This window comes from Alligator sinensis, unplaced genomic scaffold (assembly GCF_000455745.1).
Source record: "Alligator sinensis unplaced genomic scaffold, ASM45574v1 scaffold542_1, whole genome shotgun sequence".
Lineage (NCBI taxonomy): Eukaryota > Metazoa > Chordata > Crocodylia > Alligatoridae > Alligator > Alligator sinensis.
In genome coordinates, this window is record NW_005841963.1 from 2,899,049 (window position 1) to 2,919,784 (window position 20,736).

The 20,736-nt window shown below is 43.6% G+C and overlaps 1 protein-coding gene across 7 annotated transcripts in view; it reads left to right on the forward strand.

Moving 5' to 3' along the window:
* Positions 1 to 20,736, forward strand: part of NHSL1 (NHS like 1) — a 171,716-nt gene that overhangs the window by 25,204 nt on the left and 125,776 nt on the right. The window contains exon 1 of one of the 7 annotated variants that reach the window (XM_025200331.1): positions 5,732 to 6,174. The exons of the other annotated variants lie outside the window; for them this stretch is intronic. Within the exon in view, the coding sequence (XP_025056116.1) occupies positions 6,159 to 6,174 (16 nt within the window). The 5' untranslated portion in view covers positions 5,732 to 6,158. Of the gene's footprint in view, positions 1 to 5,731; positions 6,175 to 20,736 lie in introns of those variants that run through there. 7 annotated transcript variants of the gene reach the window in all.

Here is a 20,736-nt window from a genome sequence, read left to right on the forward strand (position 1 = left end):
TCTTTCCTGCCTATGCAGGGGGTCGGACTCAATGATCTATTGAGGTCCCTTCTGACCCTAACATCTATGAATGCTTCTGAGTTGAGACATGAATGTAATGAGTACAACTTTAACAGAAGGGGTGAAGAGTGTCCATGTTAGTTAAACTTATTTTGATGTGCCAACATCCCACTTTCTGGGTAAGCGCTATAACACTATCAAATAATAAGATATGCAGCATCCCCTACTTAAAAGCGAAGTGTGAGCCTGTGATCCATACCCAAAGGGACTAGGAAATTCAAGAGAGAGCTTCAGGCTATGAATCTGTTTTTCTAGGAGGCCCTACTCGGGTTTGAAGTCCGGGCAAGATGTGGTGGGTTTTCATCTGTTCCTCTTGGCTTGATTAGCATGTGCTTGCTTAGCATCGAAACTGTTATGATTTTTGGGTCTTAAGGGCATGCCTATATTGACCTCCTGCTGAGTCTGGCAGTGCTGCTGAGGAGCACAGTATCCCATCCCTCCAGCACCAAGTTCCGGAAATGAGGCAATGTTGCCACTTGAGACCAGAGTTTGAGCATCTTTCACGATGTGTAGGGCAAAGAACCCACTAGTGGTTCTGAGCACATGTTCAGGACCCATCTGAGACAGCTGCCCTGCCTTACAATTACAGCATTTGGCATATAAGGAGCCCCCTCCTGTGAGGGGGTGGGAGTGAGCTTCCTGATGGTGGACATGGCCTTGGCAGCACCCAAGCCCTAACTCCTTTCATTCACTGTAGAGTGATGTAGGCTGATCATCCCCAGGCTTAACTTTTAGGTACATAAAGCACCCAGCCACTGGTCCTTCCTTCTTCACATCATGTCTTCCCTCTTATCAGGTCCTTCTTCCTATCTTATTCTGGTCTTCCTCTCTGCCTCTGACCCCCATTTAGCCCTCCTTATCAAAGCCATCTGCTGCCACATTGCCTGAGTTTGGAGTGTCCGTGCTGTATTCAGCAGGGATTAAGGAATGCAATAGCTTGCAGCGGGCAGACGTAGGAACTGCAACTCTTTCAGAAGATCCAGCTGGGCTGAGAAAATGCCAGACAGTGTTGGCAATGCACAAGTGTCACACAAACTACTTGGCAGCCTTGCACACTGGATATGTTTCATCCCCTGAGACTGTTTTTGTAGAAGTGTTTTCCAGGCAGTGGTAGCATGCTGAAAAGGAAGTAATCTGTGTTTGCTGTTTCATCACATGCTACTTTGTAGAGATTGGCAATCTCTGAACATGCCAGAGAGAAAGCTTGAATACAGTGAAGTGAGGAAAAGACGTATTTTTCTTATTTGGATTTACATATCCACCAATGCAGTGGCATAATGGCACATTCAAGATGCTCTTAGTCTGACCAACATGCACCAAATTATGAGAGATCACATGAACATTTTTAAAATTCATATTATTGAACAAGAGGTATTTTATATCTAACCCAGAGGTATCAAACATCCAGCCTTGCAGGCCAGATGAGTGATGTAGGGCCAGTCCATGAACTGGATCTGGCCCACAGGCTGTATCTTTGACATTCCTGATGTAACCCACCTTCCTGCCAATACAAGATTATTTCCTACTGTTCATTTAGCAACTGTTTGCCCATTACTGAAGATATTTTTTCATTATCCCAATAAAGAGTATACTTGTTTGACCAGGATTTTTCCTGTTTGCTCAGTTCTTAATTTAATTCCCTAAATCAAATTATGCGTGTTTAATACTTCAAATTGCTCATAATGAATCAACCTTTTGTGCTTCTAGTAAGTGTGTTGCACTTCTCTCTTCTGAATTCTTTTCACTATCTTTCTGTTAACAAAGTGCCCAGAAAGGAACCTGATAATCACCTGGTTACAGTGAGCTAAGCAAAAAAAGGATTATTATCTTTCTTTCTGTGATAGTGATTTTACCCAATTCATAAGAGACTAAGAGACACTGCGGGGGCTGCAAAACGGGCAGCTCCACAGGGCTTTTTCAGTTGCCAACCTGCCACTTGTTTCTGCTGCACCATAAAGAGTTCTAGTGGATCTAGCAGAGAGAAGAAAGCCTTTAACAGACAGGCTGAGATGGTTAGAGCAGTACTGACTGCTTTAGATCATGTATGTAGAGTAAAGGGGAGGAGTGACCATGAGGAAAAAGACAGTTGGGACTTCACTTCGGTTACTCGCTCCAGCCTAACTTCTAACTTCGGGGGGTCTCCATCTACCTCTACCCTCTAGAAGCATCATTCTCCCTCGCAGTTGCCCTTTTCCCAGTACCTATCGTTTTCTGGACTGGAAATATTTTCTACTTTCCCATGTCCTGGGGTGACTGCCTATCCCTTATTGGGTGGGACAGTCCCAGAATGGGATCATTAAGTCCCGGTCCCAGGCTGCATGACTCCAGGACAGTATTTGTCCTGGATTTGCAGTATCATGCAGGGATCCAGGTTTTCCCTTGCAGGCTGGCAGCGTTCTGGGCTGCTTAGGGCTGCTGGGAGCTGGACACAGGGGATGCCACATGCACATATGTACCCATACACATGCACATGGCTGGTAAAACAGCTGGGTAGGGTGGCGAGCAGCTCCTTGCAGATAAGTCAGTGGGAGGGGAGCGAGTGCGAGGGGGAGAGAATAGGGTAGGGGTGCTGCCCAGCCAGGGCTGTGCATAGGGCCCTGAGGCTGGGGTGGGGAGTGGGACAGAGCCACGGGCGGCTTGTCCAGGGGGCACGGGGGAGGGCAGCTCCCCACTGCTGTGTGCAACCCCTGGGGAGGGGGGTATGGTTGGGAAGTTCCCCTCAGATTTGTGTATGGGGCAGAGGCAAATGCTGGCTGCCTGCTGCAGACTTGGGGCTTCCTGTCCTACTGCCGTCCCCCTGGGAGCCCTGAGCCCACAGCAGGTAGCCTACATCTGCCACTGCCCTGCTTCACTCAGCTCTGCTTTGGCTGTGCTGCCAGTGGGGTTGAGGGGAAGTGGGCATGTCCCTGCCTTTATATTTTAAAAAGGTGGTCACCCTACCATGTGTCCTCATCTTTTCCATCCCTACTCCCTTCAATGGCAGTCAGCAGAAGGATCCAGTATAGTGTAGCTGGTGGATATTTCACAAGGCGATGCAGAGAAGCTGGCTTTCCAGGTGACCATTAGAGTTCTGAAGAGTGGTGGGGTATTCAGCCTCTGAAATCTGTGCGACAGGATAGCCTTTGTGGGCACAGCATCAAAAACACATTTGCTTTATTTTGGAACCAAGTCACACTTCCAAGTCATGCATAATTTCTTGGTCAGCATTACTGATTCCCTTTCCCCGTACATCTTATTTCTTTCCCTTCCCCCTTCTCTCCCCATGTATAAAGTTGTATTTTTTTCTAAATTCAATCTTATTCTGTTTTTCTTTTTTTTCCTCCCTGCTCATGTTTTTTAATCTCCCAAGGTCTACTTGTATTCTTTTTTTGGTCCTCACTGGCGTTCGCAGCTGCTCTCTGATAGAATCCCCTATGAATGTCATTAATGTGCTGCTTATTTCCTCTTCCAGGTAATTAAAATTTAACAAGGCCAGACCTAAAACTGGTCCCTCTGGAACCCAGCTAAACACCTCCCCCACCCAAATATGTTGCTGATTGTTTTGTATGCACAGTTCGTTTGCTAGTGAAGATCCTCCTTAAGAACCAAAATAGCCTGGGATGTGAATACAGTACTCAGAACAGAAAGCAAAGAGAGGAATGCTTTTCCTTAATATAACTTCTCAGATAAGGTATATTCAGGCATTAACACTGAGCTGTATCTTTCATGTAGGAGGAAAATACAGGTTAAGCTAAGCTAAACTGTCTGTTAATCGTGGACTGAAAACTCTGTAGATTTACTCTACTGTTTTGTTGCAGGAACTTCTGTTCATTCTGAAGCTGTTGCCCACCCACTGAAATAGCTTGGGTATCTGATGACAAACATTGACCAGTGACGGCTGACAGCACTCAACATCTTAATGGTGCTATGTTGGTTTTTGAGCTGTTTGCATCATTTTCTACATTGATATTTTGGATAGGAGCTGTTTAAGACATTTTGGCATGCATGTTCTTATGTATTTCACATTAGGCTGGACCTACAGACAAGTAATGGATATGGAGGGTATCCCATTTCCTAGTTATACAGTAAAGTCAGACATCCTGACTCTTCCAGAGAGCCATGTGATGTAAGGACCAAGGTCTTTTAGGACCTGGTCTTGCCAGGGGCATGGGACTTAAGTGTTATGTACATATTAAACACTCATGGGACTGTGCATGGTAGTAACTGCTGCAGCTGGCAGAAAATATTTGCTGATTCAGACCCTTTCAGGAGAAGGTTTTGAAGACCATATGTACCTAAGCCAGAAGGGTTGGTCTGTCTGAGTTTAGACAGGAGTACTCTATGTATGTAAGCAACCTGTTTACGTGCTAAAACACCTCCAGTACTTTATCACAGGAAGTATTTCCTTGAGGGGACAAAAAGTGATCCAAAGACAAGACCCATTGTTTAACTCCTACCCACTGGTCCGTGGAAAGGAATTGGTATCCTGTGGGAACACTGTGCTCCCATAACTGGAATAGCTCTGGATATACTCCCACTAAGTAGTTTGTACTTCCCTTAACCCAGGGCTGTGCCTTAAAAGTACAGTTAAGGCCGAAAGAAACGGAGCCAAATCCTGCGGTCCTTATGCAGGAAGAACTCCTACGCAGTACAGTAGGACTGGGGTGAGTAGTGAGAGAGACTAATTTTGTGTCATTTACCAATTTAGCCAAGTGGTAAAGATGAAGGTGGAAAGTGAGGAACTACTGTACGGAAAGATCTTCCCCTATGGAGTGAATGGACAACTAAATAGCAGATGAATGAATTTAGTGTTAGATAAGTGTAAAGTGATGCCCTTGGACAAAAATAATCCAAACTATACCTATACCATGATGGTCTCTACATTAGCTATTACCATGTGGGAAAGAGATCTGGGAGTTGTTGTAAACAGTTCACTAAAAACATTAGCTCAGTGTTCATTAGCCATCAAAAAGGCAAACACTATGTTAGGGAATATTATGGGAATTGTAAACAAAACAGAAAGTATCATTATGCCCCATGTACTCTCTGTCACTGTGTGACAGGATATTGGGGATAGTGAGTAAGATAGACCTGTGGTCTGACCACTGGTAAATGGCAGCTCGTCTGTTCTCATGTTAATGGGTAGATTTCTGGAATAAGGCTTACATGATTGGACCCAATGTAGGATTGCTGTAAAGCAAGGCTGTCCAACTTGTGGCCTGTGAGCCACGTGAGGCCTGTGCAGGATTAACTTGTGGGTCATGGGCTCCCTTCCCAGCTGCCACTCTTTCTGCTACTGCTGGAGTCCCTGGGTTCCCCTTCCCTCCTCCAGCTTCTGCTTTCTGTATGTCAGTGGTGGGGCGGGGGTGAGGAGTCCATGCAGTCTGAGCTGTAGGGCAGCCCAGGGAACCTCCACACTGGAAGAGCCCATGCGGCAGGGGGTGAGGAGCCCATGCTTCCTGTGTGCTGAAAGGCCTGATTTCCTAATTGCTAACCTTTTTTTCCCCCATGTAAAATAAGTGTTTTTGAAGCCGTCCCTAGCTGACATTCCAGCACAGTTATGAGATTTCTAATATATGTATCTGTGTTGTATATGCTCATCTGAAATACCACGCACACAAACAAAGCACTTTTGTGGGAGGGGTGAGAGAGAAAAGCCATATGTTCTAGAACAAAAAATGTTCACAAAGAGCAGAGTTAGTAATTCATAACAAACAGTTGAGTTGGATTAGAGTGATTTATTTTTTTAATGCTAACCAATTGATGGATATAAGCTGCATTCACAGCAGGGGGAAAATGCTGACAGAAGAGATAAAACAATTACACTCCGGCCTGTGCTGTGGTGGGGTTAAGGAGGCACAGTAGCCATTTAATTTTTTTTTTTATTAAGGGTCTTTTTGAAAGAGGGTGGGGAAGTTAGAGATAGGGAGGTGTCAGCTGCGCAGCTCAGAAATCAGTGGATTGGGTAGCAGCTTCCTGTAACAGCATGAGCTGGCCCACTGCCACGCTTCTCTGGCTGTGTGCTGAATGGGGTAGATCGGAGAACAGCTGTACCTAGTACTGTGTGTCGCGTTTGGAAAGCAGAACACTTTTTCTCCTCTTCATGGAATTGCCTCACAATGTTTTGTCTGAAAGGTGAGGGGGACTTCTCTGGCAAGGTCGTTGCAGTGGTTCTAGTCAGCTGAGCTGGGCTGTGTTATTTGATAGGCTTGGGTTTTTAGTGTTAGGATGGTAACTGCTTTCAAAACACTCTGAAGTATATGGAAGTTTATTCTGGTGTGCAGGAATGAGAGAGTGGTATAAATTCACTGTTCCTTTTGTTCTTATGAACCAGCAACCGATACAGCGCTGCTGCCTGTTTGGAATTCTCTTCTCGGGGATGTGGATGTTTGTCGGATAATAGGGCAAGCTTGCTTTGTGTGTGTCAAGGACAGCTGAGTAGTTAGTGTAAAGAAGATTTCAGGGGGGGACTGCTGATATCACAGAGACTTGTGGACTGGTTTATTATGTGAAACATGGACACTGGCTTAATTATTGCATAAACTGAATGGCATGTAATGAGTGCCAAGTGGGAAAAGAGGGGAAATACTTTTGTCATAGTGATGCAAATATTTTGTGTGCATTTGTGTGTGTGTGTGTGTGTGTGTGTGTGTGTGTGAGGGGGAAGCGGGGGACGAGTGAGAAACAGGGAGATGGACTTGGAAAAAAATAATAAAAAGGTGTGGTTTGTAAGAATATGATCCTCAAAATCAGTGAGAGTAGGAAGGGGTGTTTTGGTTTTTTTTTTTTTTTTTTCTTTCAGGTCTCAGTATTTCTCTAGAACTTATCTAGCTGCTGCTGTCACACTTCTGAAGTACAGTTGCTGGAAGCTGACTGACCAAAGAGCTGTTGGAAAGGTTAGGTCTCTAACAAAGAGATGCTTCTCTCTGGGAGAAGCAGCAGTAAATGGGAAATGCTGTACTTTACATTTCTTTTGCTGTACAAAACTTTCTTTTGCTGTACAAAACGTTTCTTCTGATATTTCTCTGGCGTCTGTCTGTCAGTTATCTCAAAGTGCTGTATGAATGATATTTAGTAAAAGCATATAGCTGGTATTGTTGGTTGAACAGACTCCAGAGGCCCAAGTCAGGATCCAGGCCTCATTGCACTGGACACTGTAAACACGTGCACACGCACACACCTCAGGACAAAAAGATGGCCCTTATGCCAAAATCATAGCCTGAGTAGTGCCACTGACTCCAAAGATCCTTGGGGGAAAAAAATTACAGAGCACACTTTTGCTATGCATCTTAAATTACGTATTGCATCTATTCCTACACACACATGCACACTTGCATGTTGTGTTTTGTGCGTTTTCTTAAAACTAGGCATGTCTACATGTGTATTTAAGCACGCTTAAATTTAATGCACATTTGCTTAATACTCATTAAGCGGGTTTAGGCAGATGTCTACATGTGCAGGCATTAAAGCGCATTAACTCTGTGTGTGGATTGATTTGGGACTAAAGTTAGTCCCAAATCAGTCCACACACGCACAGCATTAACACGCTTTAACGTGTCTACATGTTCATTAATGCACTTTAACTATTCACGCCTAAATTTGATACCTGCATTTGCAGGTGTCAAATTTAGATGCAAATAGCCTAAATTCACCACTTTTACAGCATGCTTAGTTTAGTGCATGTGCATGTAAACATGTACCCTAATGCACCTTAAATTTAGGCTAATGAGCCTTAAAGCGTCTCATGTAGATGTGCCCACTGTAGACCTTGGGGTTTTTGATCCATGACATGCACACAATTTGACAGGTCACTGGAATTATAAAATAGAGCAAAAATGAAACCAGTGGTTCTGAGCTATACTTTCTGAAAGCGTTACAGTATTACTTTGATGCTATCTATTAGATTCTGCTTTAAGCAGTTACTATCTGAAGTATGGGTAAGATTTTCAAAAGCACCTAAGTTTTCATGTCAGGCACCATCAAGGTGGCTACTGTCTGTCAAATGACATGGGTTTCTGACTCATGTCACTTTTTGAGAATGGGCATACTTTGGCATTTATGAAAATGTTACTGTCTACAATAAGGCTTATATTTACATTAAATATTTTTTTAAGTAAACCTGTATATTAGAAGCCTTTTATATAGACCAAATGCAAAGGAAATGTCTCCACATAGAGGAAAAGTTTTTATAAGCATTATTTTCTTGAATTGGTAATTATAAGATTTTGGATCCTAGCTAGGGACATACTTTGCAGAGTGGTACTAAACAGCTTTGTTGAACTGTTAACAGTGTGCTTTGATTAAACTTAGGACATCATTACCATTAGAATTTTAACTGTAGATCTTGGTCATTGTGATGACAAAGTAGGTTTCCTGTTTTATGGCTGTTAAACTTTGCAACTCTCATGTTCTGTATGATATTTTAGTGCAATTATATCATTCACAAACAGAGAAATAGAAGTAAAAAGAAAGGAGTAAAGATTAAGCATACATTATCTTAGTTTTAAATTTATATAGAAATTAATAATTGGATAACCTTGGAGATACCAAAGTTCCACATCACCAGGGAGCTCAAGACAGGCATCAAACGTGTGAATCATCAGTCCTTTCCCGCCCCACTCTTTAGTATTTTCCTCTTTTTTCCAGTTGTTTCAATTTGTTTTGTATTTAGTCATCATGTTAAGCTTGAGCTTCGGACATTGTCGGGATAAAATAGAAGGGTGCCAGGCTTGACTGGGTGGAGGGGTTTTTTTCTGTATCTGAAACAGAGCAGCATGTTTGCCTTTTGGGTATTGTTTTGTTTTGTTCAGTTTGGAAAGCAGTAGGAGAGCTGGGTGTTTTTATTTGTGTGTTTCTAGGGCTAGCAACTCCCATGCTGCTGTGCAATAGGAGTTGTCTTCAGGCTCTGGTAACGATTAGCATTCTTGCTCAGATAAATCAGTTGTCATTGTTTATATATGGTTTGAATCATTGCATGCTTTGGTGTTTGAGTTTGTTCTGAAATCCTCTACATAAACTTTAGCACACCTTTAATGGCTTGTTTGGCTTTGGGTGTGCCATTATTTTATAATGTCAGGTATCCAGGTTGTAGCTATATTGGTCTAGAGGTAAAAGGAATCAGAACTCATGGTAGAAATGATATCTTTTATTAGACCAACTAGATTTTTGCAAAAAAAAATATCTTTAATTGCAAGCTTTTGGGCACAAGCATAGCTTACTTGCAAGCTTTTGGGCACCCTTCTTCAAGCATAGGAGAAAAGATTCCAAATAGGAGATTTTATCACACCTTCAAGTCTCCTGTGAAATATGAACTTTCATTTCTACCCAGGAGAACTTGCACAATCGTTTCTCCTATGCCTGAAGAAGAGCGCTTGTGCCCGAAAGCTTGCAATTAAAGAATTTTTTCTGACCAAATCGAGTTGATCTAATAAAAGATAATACCTTTACCATGAGTTCTGATTATTTTATAATGTCATTTAGTCTTTTTTGGGCTACCATTTTGGTGCCCTTACCATCATAGCTGGCACCTTATTGTGAAAAGAAAAAGCATATAACTTCCTGGTGAGGGTATACTGACAAAGAGGTTTCCCCAAGGTAAGCGAATATATGATATATTTCTGAATTAGTCTGTGAGGTGCAACTGCATCGCCTTCTGTATGAATGTACAATATATCAGTCACACTACAGTAACTGCTTGTGTACATGAAAGTGGAGGGCAGCTTGTACCTTGTGTAATAGCACTAAGCTCCGTCACGCTACTGCACAGTAAGAAATGTACACAGAAGAGCAGTCACTTGTGGTAGTTTACACACCATAATTCACAAGGGAGGCTAGGATGGGAATTTGTCCTGTAGACTAACCAACGGAAACTGCTGTTGTTCATTTTCTTAATCTATAATGTAAAATCTATGTTAAATATGAGAGACCACTTACCCCTTTTGTATTAAGTGCCCCACACTTACGGTAGTCTAACTCATGGGAACTTATCTTTGTGGCCAAGCTTTCAGTTACCATCTACAGCTCCTTTGGAATTGCTTCAGCAAAGGATGCAGCCGGGACAGGGCAGATGCACCCTGCTGTCTCCAGTGAGCCACAATATATTTTCTCTAAGACTCATTCTTAGCCAGGGTACCACTGCAGCCTTGGGTGCCTTGAGAGGCTTTTAAGGGTTCTTTACAAAATTAGCCCAGTTAGGTGTGCAATCACCTACACCTGATTTGCAAGATAAACCCAAAGTTTTCAAATAGGAATCCATAGTGTCAAAGACATTCTGACCTAGTGGGGTCTTTCTGAGCTCTTTGCAACAGAAGAATTTCTCTGTTATTTTTTTGTAGTGAAAAAAAACTAGTGAAAACTAAGAGCTGGCATTTTCCAATGGGGTATCTTGAATCTAGAATGACTGAGAATCACTGCTCTAATAAGAATCTGGGTTGATGCTTCAGGGAAAACTAGTTACAAAATTTTCTGTTCCTTAATGTTGCATTTGGAGAATGAGATACTCCTACGCCCAATCACTGGGATTATTCAAATATTGTGATACAACAATGGAACTGTTATTGCTGATGATAAACTGAAGCCAGGATGTGGGATGAAGGGCCAAAGCCATACTGCTTTCTTGCTCTCAATTCTTTGGACTGTAGAGATTCGCATCTATAAACTAAATAAACTTCAGTACTTAAGAATTAATTTCAAGAAGGGCTGTGAGCCACCAGCCCCAGTACATTGTGGGGGGCTGAAAAGCAAGCTTGTACTTCTGCAGCTTTGACCTAGGTTCCATTAGTTTGTTTGCAAAAGGAAAATAGTGCCAGAAATGCTGTAGAGTGGGCGTGCACTCCTGCCTGCCTGCAGTTGTGAAGTATTTACTGTATCTTTGCTTGGTGTACAACTTTAGATTTGGAGGGGGAAATCTTTCATACTAATAATAGCAAAGGGTTATGTTGGAGACTATCCATGAAAAATCCTGGGCATGTGTTTGTTGCTCCCTAGAGGAGAGTTCCATGCTAGAAATGCAGATTTTTTTTTAAAAGAAAAAATTTAAGATCACAGGCCTGCTCACCAGTTGTCTCGCGTGTGCTGTGCATGTAAGGACATTCCTTGGATTCTTTTCTTGGCAATGTTCTCAGAAAATATCTAATGTTTGGAATCAGAAACAGATTTTCTCTGATGTCTTGAAACAAATGCATTTTCCAAGTTAAGCAAGGCTAGCAACATTCTGTACATGACGCTGCATTGCATCTCGTGTCTTACGTTTCTCATTTTTCATATATGGAGCAGCCAGCCAACAAGAGCGAGTGAAGGGAGGGGATTTGTATTCATTTAGAAAAAGGAAGCTTCCTGTATTTCCAGTCAGAATTTAAATCTGCATTGCTTAAAAGTAAAAAAACTAGCTAGTTGATGGTATGCGTGTGTGAATTAAACTCTGGTTTTTCATCTGGGAGTTTTATGACATTGTGTGTGTGCTGGGATCGATACATTTTTCTTTTGTATATTCTATAGATCTTTTTAATAATGTAGAGAAACTAGGACATTCCTAGTTTTATGTTCTTTAAGCCTGGTAACAAGCTGCTTTAACAAACACACCAAAGACAATTAATTTGTTTCTACAATGACATAAGATGGAACAATGTTTAGAAGATACTACCCACATATGAAACTATTCAGAACTTATTTTATTTTCCTTTTTCTTTTCATAAACATTTTGTCTCCTTGTCTCTGTCCCTCATGTCTCCTAATTTCAGCTTTATAGCTCTTGAGCAAAGCAACTTATATCAGACCTGTTGCTGCAGGGATTCTAGTTACTAGAGAGTAGTTCTCCTTTGTAGAAAATTGTTTCTGCCTGTGATTTGATACATTTGGTACTTTATTAATCCAGTATGATCCACCAGAGTTTAGCAGGCTAGGTGAAATGGATTCAGCTAACAGATCCAGTTCTGCTACAACAACTCATGCCTCTTTTTTTATTTATTTATTTATTTTTACCTTATTTTGCATTTTAACAGGTTTACTCTTTTGCTCCCTTTTTACCTGGTCTATTTTCTTCCTTTTTTCTTTTCTTGTCCACCTTATTCGAGTCTATCTCTCTTACTGAGTTGATTGAGGTCTTCTTATACTCTGAAGCACTGATTTGGTCCAGTGCTGTCCTGCTAAGCTATTACCACCTCATCCACTTCATGGAACACTTGACTCTAAGTAGGACACCTGTGTAAATTCCCTGAATGAAAGCAGGTGACAGCAGAGAAATGAAGAGCAGCCTTTCAAACAGACCATGTGTTTATTGACAGGGGCCAGATTGTGTTACGAAAGGTCTATTTCCTGACGTGTGTGTGTGTGTGTTGTTTAAAAAAAAATCCAGCAAATTTCAATGGGGATTTTTAAAATGGCTGTTGGTTATTCTTTGCTTTATTTTTTGGACTGCCAAAAGGGAGAGAGATGTAGAGACATATAAAGAAAGAATAAAAGAGTGAATACTTGTAGTTTGGCTAGACAAGTAGTGTGAAGATATGTAGCTGTATTCATAGGAATAAGCAGCATATGGGTTGGCCTGCAGGCTAGATCAGACCTATGGAGAGCGGGCTTTGGTGGTCTTCCAGTGGTGGTGGCGGGGCTTCGCTTGTGTTGGAGCCAGGAAGCTGGAAGCTATGGCATTTGACTGCATTTCCAGAATCAAAAGTGAATGTCTGTTCACTTGCTTATCGGTTCAATCTACACAGCTTAGACTAACCTGCAAACATTGACTTGATTCAGCCTCGGGCTTTTTGACTGTCTGTACTTAGCCAAAGAGATTAAAGTAGTAATGGATAGGAGAGACAGTGGACGCGGGGCAGGGAAATGGTACAAAAAATGAAGCGACTTTGCAAGGATCAAAAGAGTAAGTCAGTAGAAGAGCTGAGTAAGAAAGAGGAACTATGTTAACACACTGGCCTGTATACTTTCACCATGATTTGTCTCAGGAGTCAACAGATGCAACAAAAGTTATGGATAGGTGTTACATTTCTAGTGAGAGAAATGCCATTCTTCTGCTAGAAGCTGGGAGTGTATATGCGTTCATGCAGTTTCTCATACAGGAAAAAAGCAGATCCAGGAGAAAGATCTTCCATTCAATGAGGAAGATCTTGCCTGCACAAGTCTCTCACGGAGGATTGAATGCTTGTATGTTCCCTGCCACTGGATTCCTCCCAGGGATTGGGGAGGGCAAGGGGAGCAGTGGTAAGAAAAGTTCTGGGAAAGGCTCAGGGAGCCCTTCCCTACCATTTCACTCCTCCCAGGGGCTAGGAGGAATCAAGCAACCATTGCTACCCTCAACCTTCCCCAGACTGGGGAGCAGAAAAGAGGGGGTGGCTGCAGGGACACCTGTATACTTCCTCTCACAAGTGTACTACAATTTTGCAGAAATTTTCAGCACTAGAAATGAATGCCTGTCCACATCCAAAACATCAAACAAAGAACTTGTAGGCTAAGTACAGACATTCAAAAAGCCCAAGCCTGAATTGATTTAATCTTTGCAGGGTAGTCTAACCTGTGTCGACTGAACCGAGAAGCAAGTGAATAGATGCTGACTTTTGATTCTGGAAATGCAGACACATACCTGCAGTGGCTCAGGCTAGAAGCTGGGGGGTGCTAGAGTGAGCCCTCCCTTCCCTTTGGCAGTGGCGGGAAGGTTGGAGGGAAGCTGAGCTCGGGGGTGTGGCTCTGACCTCTGAGTATGATGGGGGAGGGGCTTAAACCCCCACCCTGGCCTGCAGGGACACCAGCTGGGGTGTGCTTGGAGGGGTAAGGGGGAAGCAGTCTCTGCCAGGTTTGTCCCTGAGCGACGGGGGGCTTGGCCAGCCAGCAACCCAGGCAGCGTCTCAGGGGAAGGAGGGAGATTCTCTGCCTCTCTTCTCTCACTGGCATGGGATCCCAGCCGGAGTCTGCTGGCTTTACCCCCTTGCTGGCCATTGAAGCAGCAGGGGGCATGGCCAGCCAGTGGCCTGGCTGGCGCCTCAGATTCAGGGCAGGGGGGAAGGGGGTTAAACCTCCTGTCTCCCCTCTCCCACTGGCACAGGATCCCGATGTGGGGGAAAGCTAGCAGACCCTGGCTGGGGTCCCATGGGAGAGGGGAGGCAGGGGGGTTTAATTCCTCTCCCTCCCTTCCACCTGAGCCTGCTGTTCCATGCCCACGCCCGCTCCACTCCAGCAGGGAAATATCTGGCAGGGGCTGCATCCACAGCCAGATTTCCCACCCCCACTCCCTTGTCAGGCAGCTCTCACTGCTTGGATTAGAGAGCAGAGTGGGGCCAACCCTGCTCTGCTCAAGCAGACAGCACAGCCCAGTCCAGGGCTGAAAAGCATGCTGGGGGACTCTGATTTAACTTGAACTAAGAAGGAGGCTAGGACAGAAGTTCCATGAACTGGTTTGACCTAAATCAGTTCAGTCTGATACTACATTCAACCAGGTTTATCTTAAACTAGTTTCGGCCATTTAGAAACTGGCTTATGTGCAGGTTTAAACCAGTGTCTGATCACTTAAACCGGATAATGTGTAACTTCTGTCCCTAGCTGTAGTGAAGACTGACACTGGTAAATGAACAGACAAGAGTTTCTTTTCCCTCTCATTTCTGAGATTCAGCGTTTATACATAATGGCTCTTGTGTAGAGTTATATTTAGATATGTCATTACAACTGCTAGAATTGTTTTAGTTAAAAGCAGCTGAAGAGCCTGCAAGTAGAACCAACAAAATGAATGGTGCATGTGCACACATATGTTTGTGTTTCACTTCTTTGCAGCCCAGTGGAGTGAGATGTGACTGTGTGGACATTTTGTTTTTCTCCCCTAAAATTTTTGAGTGAATTAAAAGCTGCCCTGCATTGAAGCTGGGCAGGTGCTTGATAAGCAATCTCTCCTTCTCTAGATACGCCAACATTCCTCGATGTGGATGATAACTCCTGCCATTCCAGTTCAGTGGGTTTTCTGAACAGTGAACCTCACTTGGAAATGTGCAGTGGGGATGAAATTTGTACTGGTTCATTTATGATCTCATTCTGAATATAAGCCTGTTTTCCTGATCTCCAGTTACTTTCTTTTTTTTTTACTGATAGCCTCTTTTCCACCTTGTATTCTATCATTGTAATGTTTCCATTTAGCCTTTTTCCCCCCTGCTCTCTTCCCCCTCCCCTCTCTGCTTTACCTCTCTACTTTACCTTTTGTCTTTCTAATTTCTACCTGTTTACATTCTCACTAACATCCTGCCACACTTGTAGCTTCTTTCATTTTTTGAAGACTCAGAACAGCAGAAACGCTCTATGCCTGAAGAAGGGTGACTGCACCCGAAAGGCTGCTAAGAACTTTTTTCCAACTACTCAGTTGGTCTAATAAAAGATATGACAGTGTACTCAAAGAACTTTGCCTGCCTGTGTCCTTAGACCAACACGGCTATAACCCAAAACCCAGCAGCCTGGCTTTTAGAATTTCTATAACTGGTTATTTAGAATCTGAAGTTTTGATAAATATTTAGCGTGGATTTTGTATCATTTCTATGCACTACTCTTTCAAGATTTGAATTGATCCAATGCTGTGTGCATACAGGCGTACATAAACACAAATATTTGATTCTTATATTCCATTAGTTGTTCCAGGTGGTGCTGTTCACAATCTTTCAGGCTAATTTGAAAATTGACTTCTCTGAAGTGGAAATATTAGATGAGTAGTATAATTTAGATGAAATGTTTCCACTGTGCTCGAATTTCACATTCACATAGGCACTGTAAATATACATTGTGTGTGCTCCATCTTCTTTCCTAATGTATTTCCATAGATATATTCCTTCATATTGGCTGTTTTAGAAGCCAGTTGTGAGATTTACATAGTGTCATACCTGTAGTGGTTTGTGAATGATCAGTAGGAGGATCAGCACCTTTTTCTCTGTTGCCATTTTGTTCTTCATTTGGTGATGTATGTGTGAATCGTCTACTTAAAAACGCAGATGATGGTTCTGCAAGTGTAATACAAATTGGTGTTGAAATGTGTGGACTCCACAAAGGGAAGTGCATTCAAAATGCAACCAAGAGGCAATGCTTTATTTCTAAGGAATAAAATGTGTAGGCTTGAGAACAATAAGATATGCAAGAAAAAAGCATGCATTGACGCTTAGAGCCATAGGCATTGAAAGAAATGAATACTTAAATGCACTGTAAAATAGGATGTGTGTACTTTAAGCTTATATATCTCTATATAGAGATATACATCTGCATAGGCTTTTTAATGGATTAAGTCTAAGTCATTACTTTGCATTAAGTACAGCAGTTTTGCATATTGTGGGCATGCCTACAGGTGCAATTAATGCAGATAAATAAACTCAAGCACAGTTTGTGTTGGAATTTATTGCTCCCGGGCACACATTTGAATGTGTGCTTGGGACCACAGCACGTTGAGCCAGGGCGGAGCAGCCCCGGTTGGCAGGGGGATCTGGGGGGTCAGCCTGCAAGCTCGGGGCTGCTCTGACCCAGCTCACTGGCTGTGGAGGGGCTGGCTGGGACAAAAGTGTTCCAATGTGGGGCTAGCTGGTAGGCAGCCCCCACAATGAAGCACCCTTGTGCTGCAGCCAACCCCATCATTGTCTACATAGCATTGTGATGCACTAAACACCGCTAGGCATGTCCACACATGGTATATGAGGTACTAAAATGAAGTACTAAAATGCACATTAGGCTGTGCTAATGCACAGTAGCACAAGCACATGCTTTTTAGGTGATGTCCACGTGCAACACTATTGCATGTTAAGCTTAGTTAGTGTCTAATTAATTAGGGTTGCTCAATGGGTGGCTTCCCCCTAAAGTCCGGCAGCAAATGAAGAGGTGGTCTTTGGCCCCGAGATAGCTAACAGATGGACCAGGGCGTATCTATCACCACCCAATCCACCTGGTAATTAGTTATGATTTGATTAATTAGTACTCATGCCAAGATGTTACTGATACGAATCAATGGTTTATTATAAAACTAACAAGAACAGGTAAGTATCATATGCCATACAACTACCCAGGAACCCACTTAGTCCTAACAGTCGCTATAAATTCTAATTACCCATCAAATCGTATATTGCCTATACTTACCTTAATACCAATGCTATACAGATCGTTACCCAGAAATATCTAATTACAACAATGACAATAAGAGGACTGAACTTTATTATAAGGGACAGGGGAACTTTATTCAGTTTGGCTCCGGTCATTGGGGTAAAGACGACAGCACCTCAGGCAGCGGCTTCAGGTCTTTGTTCGAAACATGCCAAGAAGAAGACCCGCAACAACCCAGAAGGGAAGAACTGGATAGGGTAATGCTTACCGATCAGAGCAGAGGGCCGCTACTTTACATGATAGACACACCCGGAGGGAAGAGCCCAGGGAGCCAACCCTTTCTGCTCCAGTGGCAGACAGAAGATCTCTCAGGGTAAGGGCCCCTGGGACCCATGGCGACTGGGCCCAGCACCAGGAACCTCCACAGTTCACACAGTTGATCGGTCACTCAATCTCTCCATGTCTCTCTCTATCCTTCCTGCCAACAAGCACCCAGACTTCTTCCCTTTTCTCAGGCACGCACGCACGCACATGCGCACGCACACACACACCTTACACGCTGGACCAGAAAACATGGCATCACTGATACACACACAGACCCAAATTTTTGCTGCAACAGTAGCTTATTCTACTGTGAATTAGTGTATTAGTGTGGTTTTTTTAACATACCACTTAAATATGCAGTAGAATAGGCTACTGCGAATTCAAGTGTACATGTAGACACGCCCACTAAGACTGTACTATGGAGCTAATTGTTCAGCTCTGCAATAAATGTCTTGTGTAGACATGCCCTGTATATACTATTTTAAATCTGCCCTTTTCCATCTTCCATGCAAAAGGGTGGTGCTGTTCTTAAGGAGATGCCATAAATCATTTAAAAGTTTATTTGATGAGCCCAGGAAAAGTTAGCTTCACATGACTCAGTTTGTCTCTCATCAATTGGTTTGCATTTTTATAAACATTTATTTTCTTTCCTTTTTTTTAAACTTTATAGCCTTTATTTTTGGTTGTTTTCATAAATAGCATAGTGGGTGCTTTTATATCTGTGCTGATAAAACGTCTGTCATCTAGTAACTGGGTCATATTTTTCCAAGTGAGGTGACTTGTGGTTTGTAGCATATTGAGAGTTTTTCCAGCATAGTTACCAAAGATTAATTTTTACTAAAGAAAATAAGGAAACTTATAATCTCTTTATCTCTCTCAGCTTGAGGGTTTTACTGGTAACAGAGGTAGAAAAAAAGGAAAGTTAAGGTGAAAACAGATGTTGCCTTTCATCAACTCTGTGCCACCATAACATTTTTTTTATGGTACCACAAAGTAAAAGCAAATAGACATCCATACCCTTTGTTGTGCCATAATGGGGTTGTAACAAAAAGTAGTAATAATTTATGCTGCTTTATTGTAGTGGATGTCAGTTTGTTTATGGCAGGAGAGCACAGGCAGCCCAGAGGTGTTCAAGTCCTAGGCAAACGTTCTTCAGGCTTGAGGGGCTTGGTCCTGCACGTACCAGGAATTCCCATGCAGGATCAGGCCCTTTGAGCCTGGGGGATGGCTGCCCAGCTTCCCCTGCTCCCAGAGACGCATCCCCAGGATCTCTGGGGTGTAGGTCTTTGGAAGCAGGGAGAGTTGAGGTTTCCCACTTCCAGAGGTGTGCCCCTGGAAATGTCTAGGGCCAGGGACAGAAGTTACACACAAACTGGTTTAAGTGATCAAAAACTGATTTAAACTTGCAACAGAACAGAAATTCAGTGGACATAAACCACTTTCAAAATGACTAAAACTGGTTTAAGATAAACCTGGTTGGATGTAATATCAGACTTAACTGATTTAGGTCAAACTGGTTTATGGAATTTCTGTCCCAGATCCTTTCCTGTTTCAAGTTAACTCACAGTCCTCCAGCATCCCAGGATGCTTTGCAGCCCTGGGCTATGCTGCCTGCTCCAGTGGAGCAGGGACTGCCTCAGCCCTCTGCTCCTTCGCTTGCTACCTGCCTATGTCCATCAGCACATAGGGACTGGGGGGCAGGGAAGCAGACCCCCAGGCTGCCTTAACCAGGCTCTACACAGCACATGGGGGAAGGGAAAGCCCCTGTGGTATGAACTCTTCAGACCTTGGCAGCCCTCTCCCCTCCTTCCCAGCTGGTGATTGCTTCTATGGCTGTCACAGAAGGCAGGGAGAAGTAGTCCTTTGGGCTGTATGCCTGCTCATGCAGCCCAACATGGGAGCACCTGGGAGCCCCTGCCTTGGGGGGCTTCCCCCTCCCCCAGCCCAGGGTCCTCTCCCCCGGGGCAGGCCCAGGGCGCTGAGGGAATTCTTCCCATCCTGAACTTTGCCTTAGTCCCTGTGAGTCTCATGCAGTTTCAGGGAGCAGAGAGAAATCTTCCTGCTTTTCCACACCTGGTTTTGCCTTAGCTGCTTTTTCTCTGCTCCCAGGGCTATCCCTGAGTCTCCAGCAGTTAAGGCAAGGGGGTTGGGTTGGGTTGGGAAGAATGCCATTCAGTTCCTTGGGGCTAGGGGGCCCTGGGCCTAGGGTGGGGGAAGCCCCGCAAGGTGGGGGCTCCCAGGTGCCCCCATGTTTAGCTGCATGGGCAGGCACCTGGCTGGGAGGTTTCCATCTCCCTCACTCCTGTGGCTGAAGCAATCAGCAGCTGGGAAAGGGGAGGGGGGAATTCCCTTCAGCTACCCAGGGCTGCCTAGGCTGGGGGAAACCGCCTGATGGGGGAGGCTCCCCCCAAGGTGGGCCAGTGCCAGGACAGGGGGCTCCTTAACCCCCTGTGGGGCACAGCAGGGGTTTGGGGATGCTTGGCTGGGCTGGCAATGGCCAGCAGGCTGGGGGAGATGCTCTAGCACCTCCTGCCCACTGGCCTGGGTCAGTGCAGACCTCCCCTTGCTTTTCTCAGTTAAAAACTGAATGTCAGTTCAGTTGGTTATTGGTTCAACCTACAGAGCTTTAGAGGAAGCTGCCTAGTTTGAATTGATTCAGCCTCAAGCTTTTTGCCTGTCTGTAGGGGAAGCTTCTAGGCACATTCTAGCACTGCTGAGCCACTTCATTGGGTGACATCTATTTCTAGACTTATTTCTCATGATTCTGCAGGATCTGAAATACTTAGGTCACATGCACTAGAATAGCTTCACACAACTCACTTGAAGCTAATCAAGCATTTTTAGAAGCAGTGCAGTTTTCTGGATGTACCTTTTTTGACTTTTTTCAGGAAATTTTAATGCTTAGCTTTTATGTATGGGATCATGTTGGGAGGAAGGGGGAGAATGAGAACAGCATATTTAATCAGCATCCCACCTAAAAATTTACATATTTCAGTAAGCATTTTGTTTTTCAGTGAGTTTACACCGAAGTGTGAGGAATGCACACTTTCTGCACATGTTCTATGCATCATCATCTTATTACAAACATTGTTCAGGAAATTTGAATCTAGCAGCTGACCCCTAGGAAGAGTATTTTTAATTACTCAAACTCGCTGCTTATCCTGGGTCCACAGGTAACCTGTGGAATATCGTCATGGTCTTTGATCTAGAAGTTGCCAGCATTTTTGTAGCTGACTCCATTATATTTGAAGCAGTTTGTAATGTCCTCAGAGAATAATAAAAGGTTAGCCTGTAAAATCTATTTTTGTGTAATTATGTTGA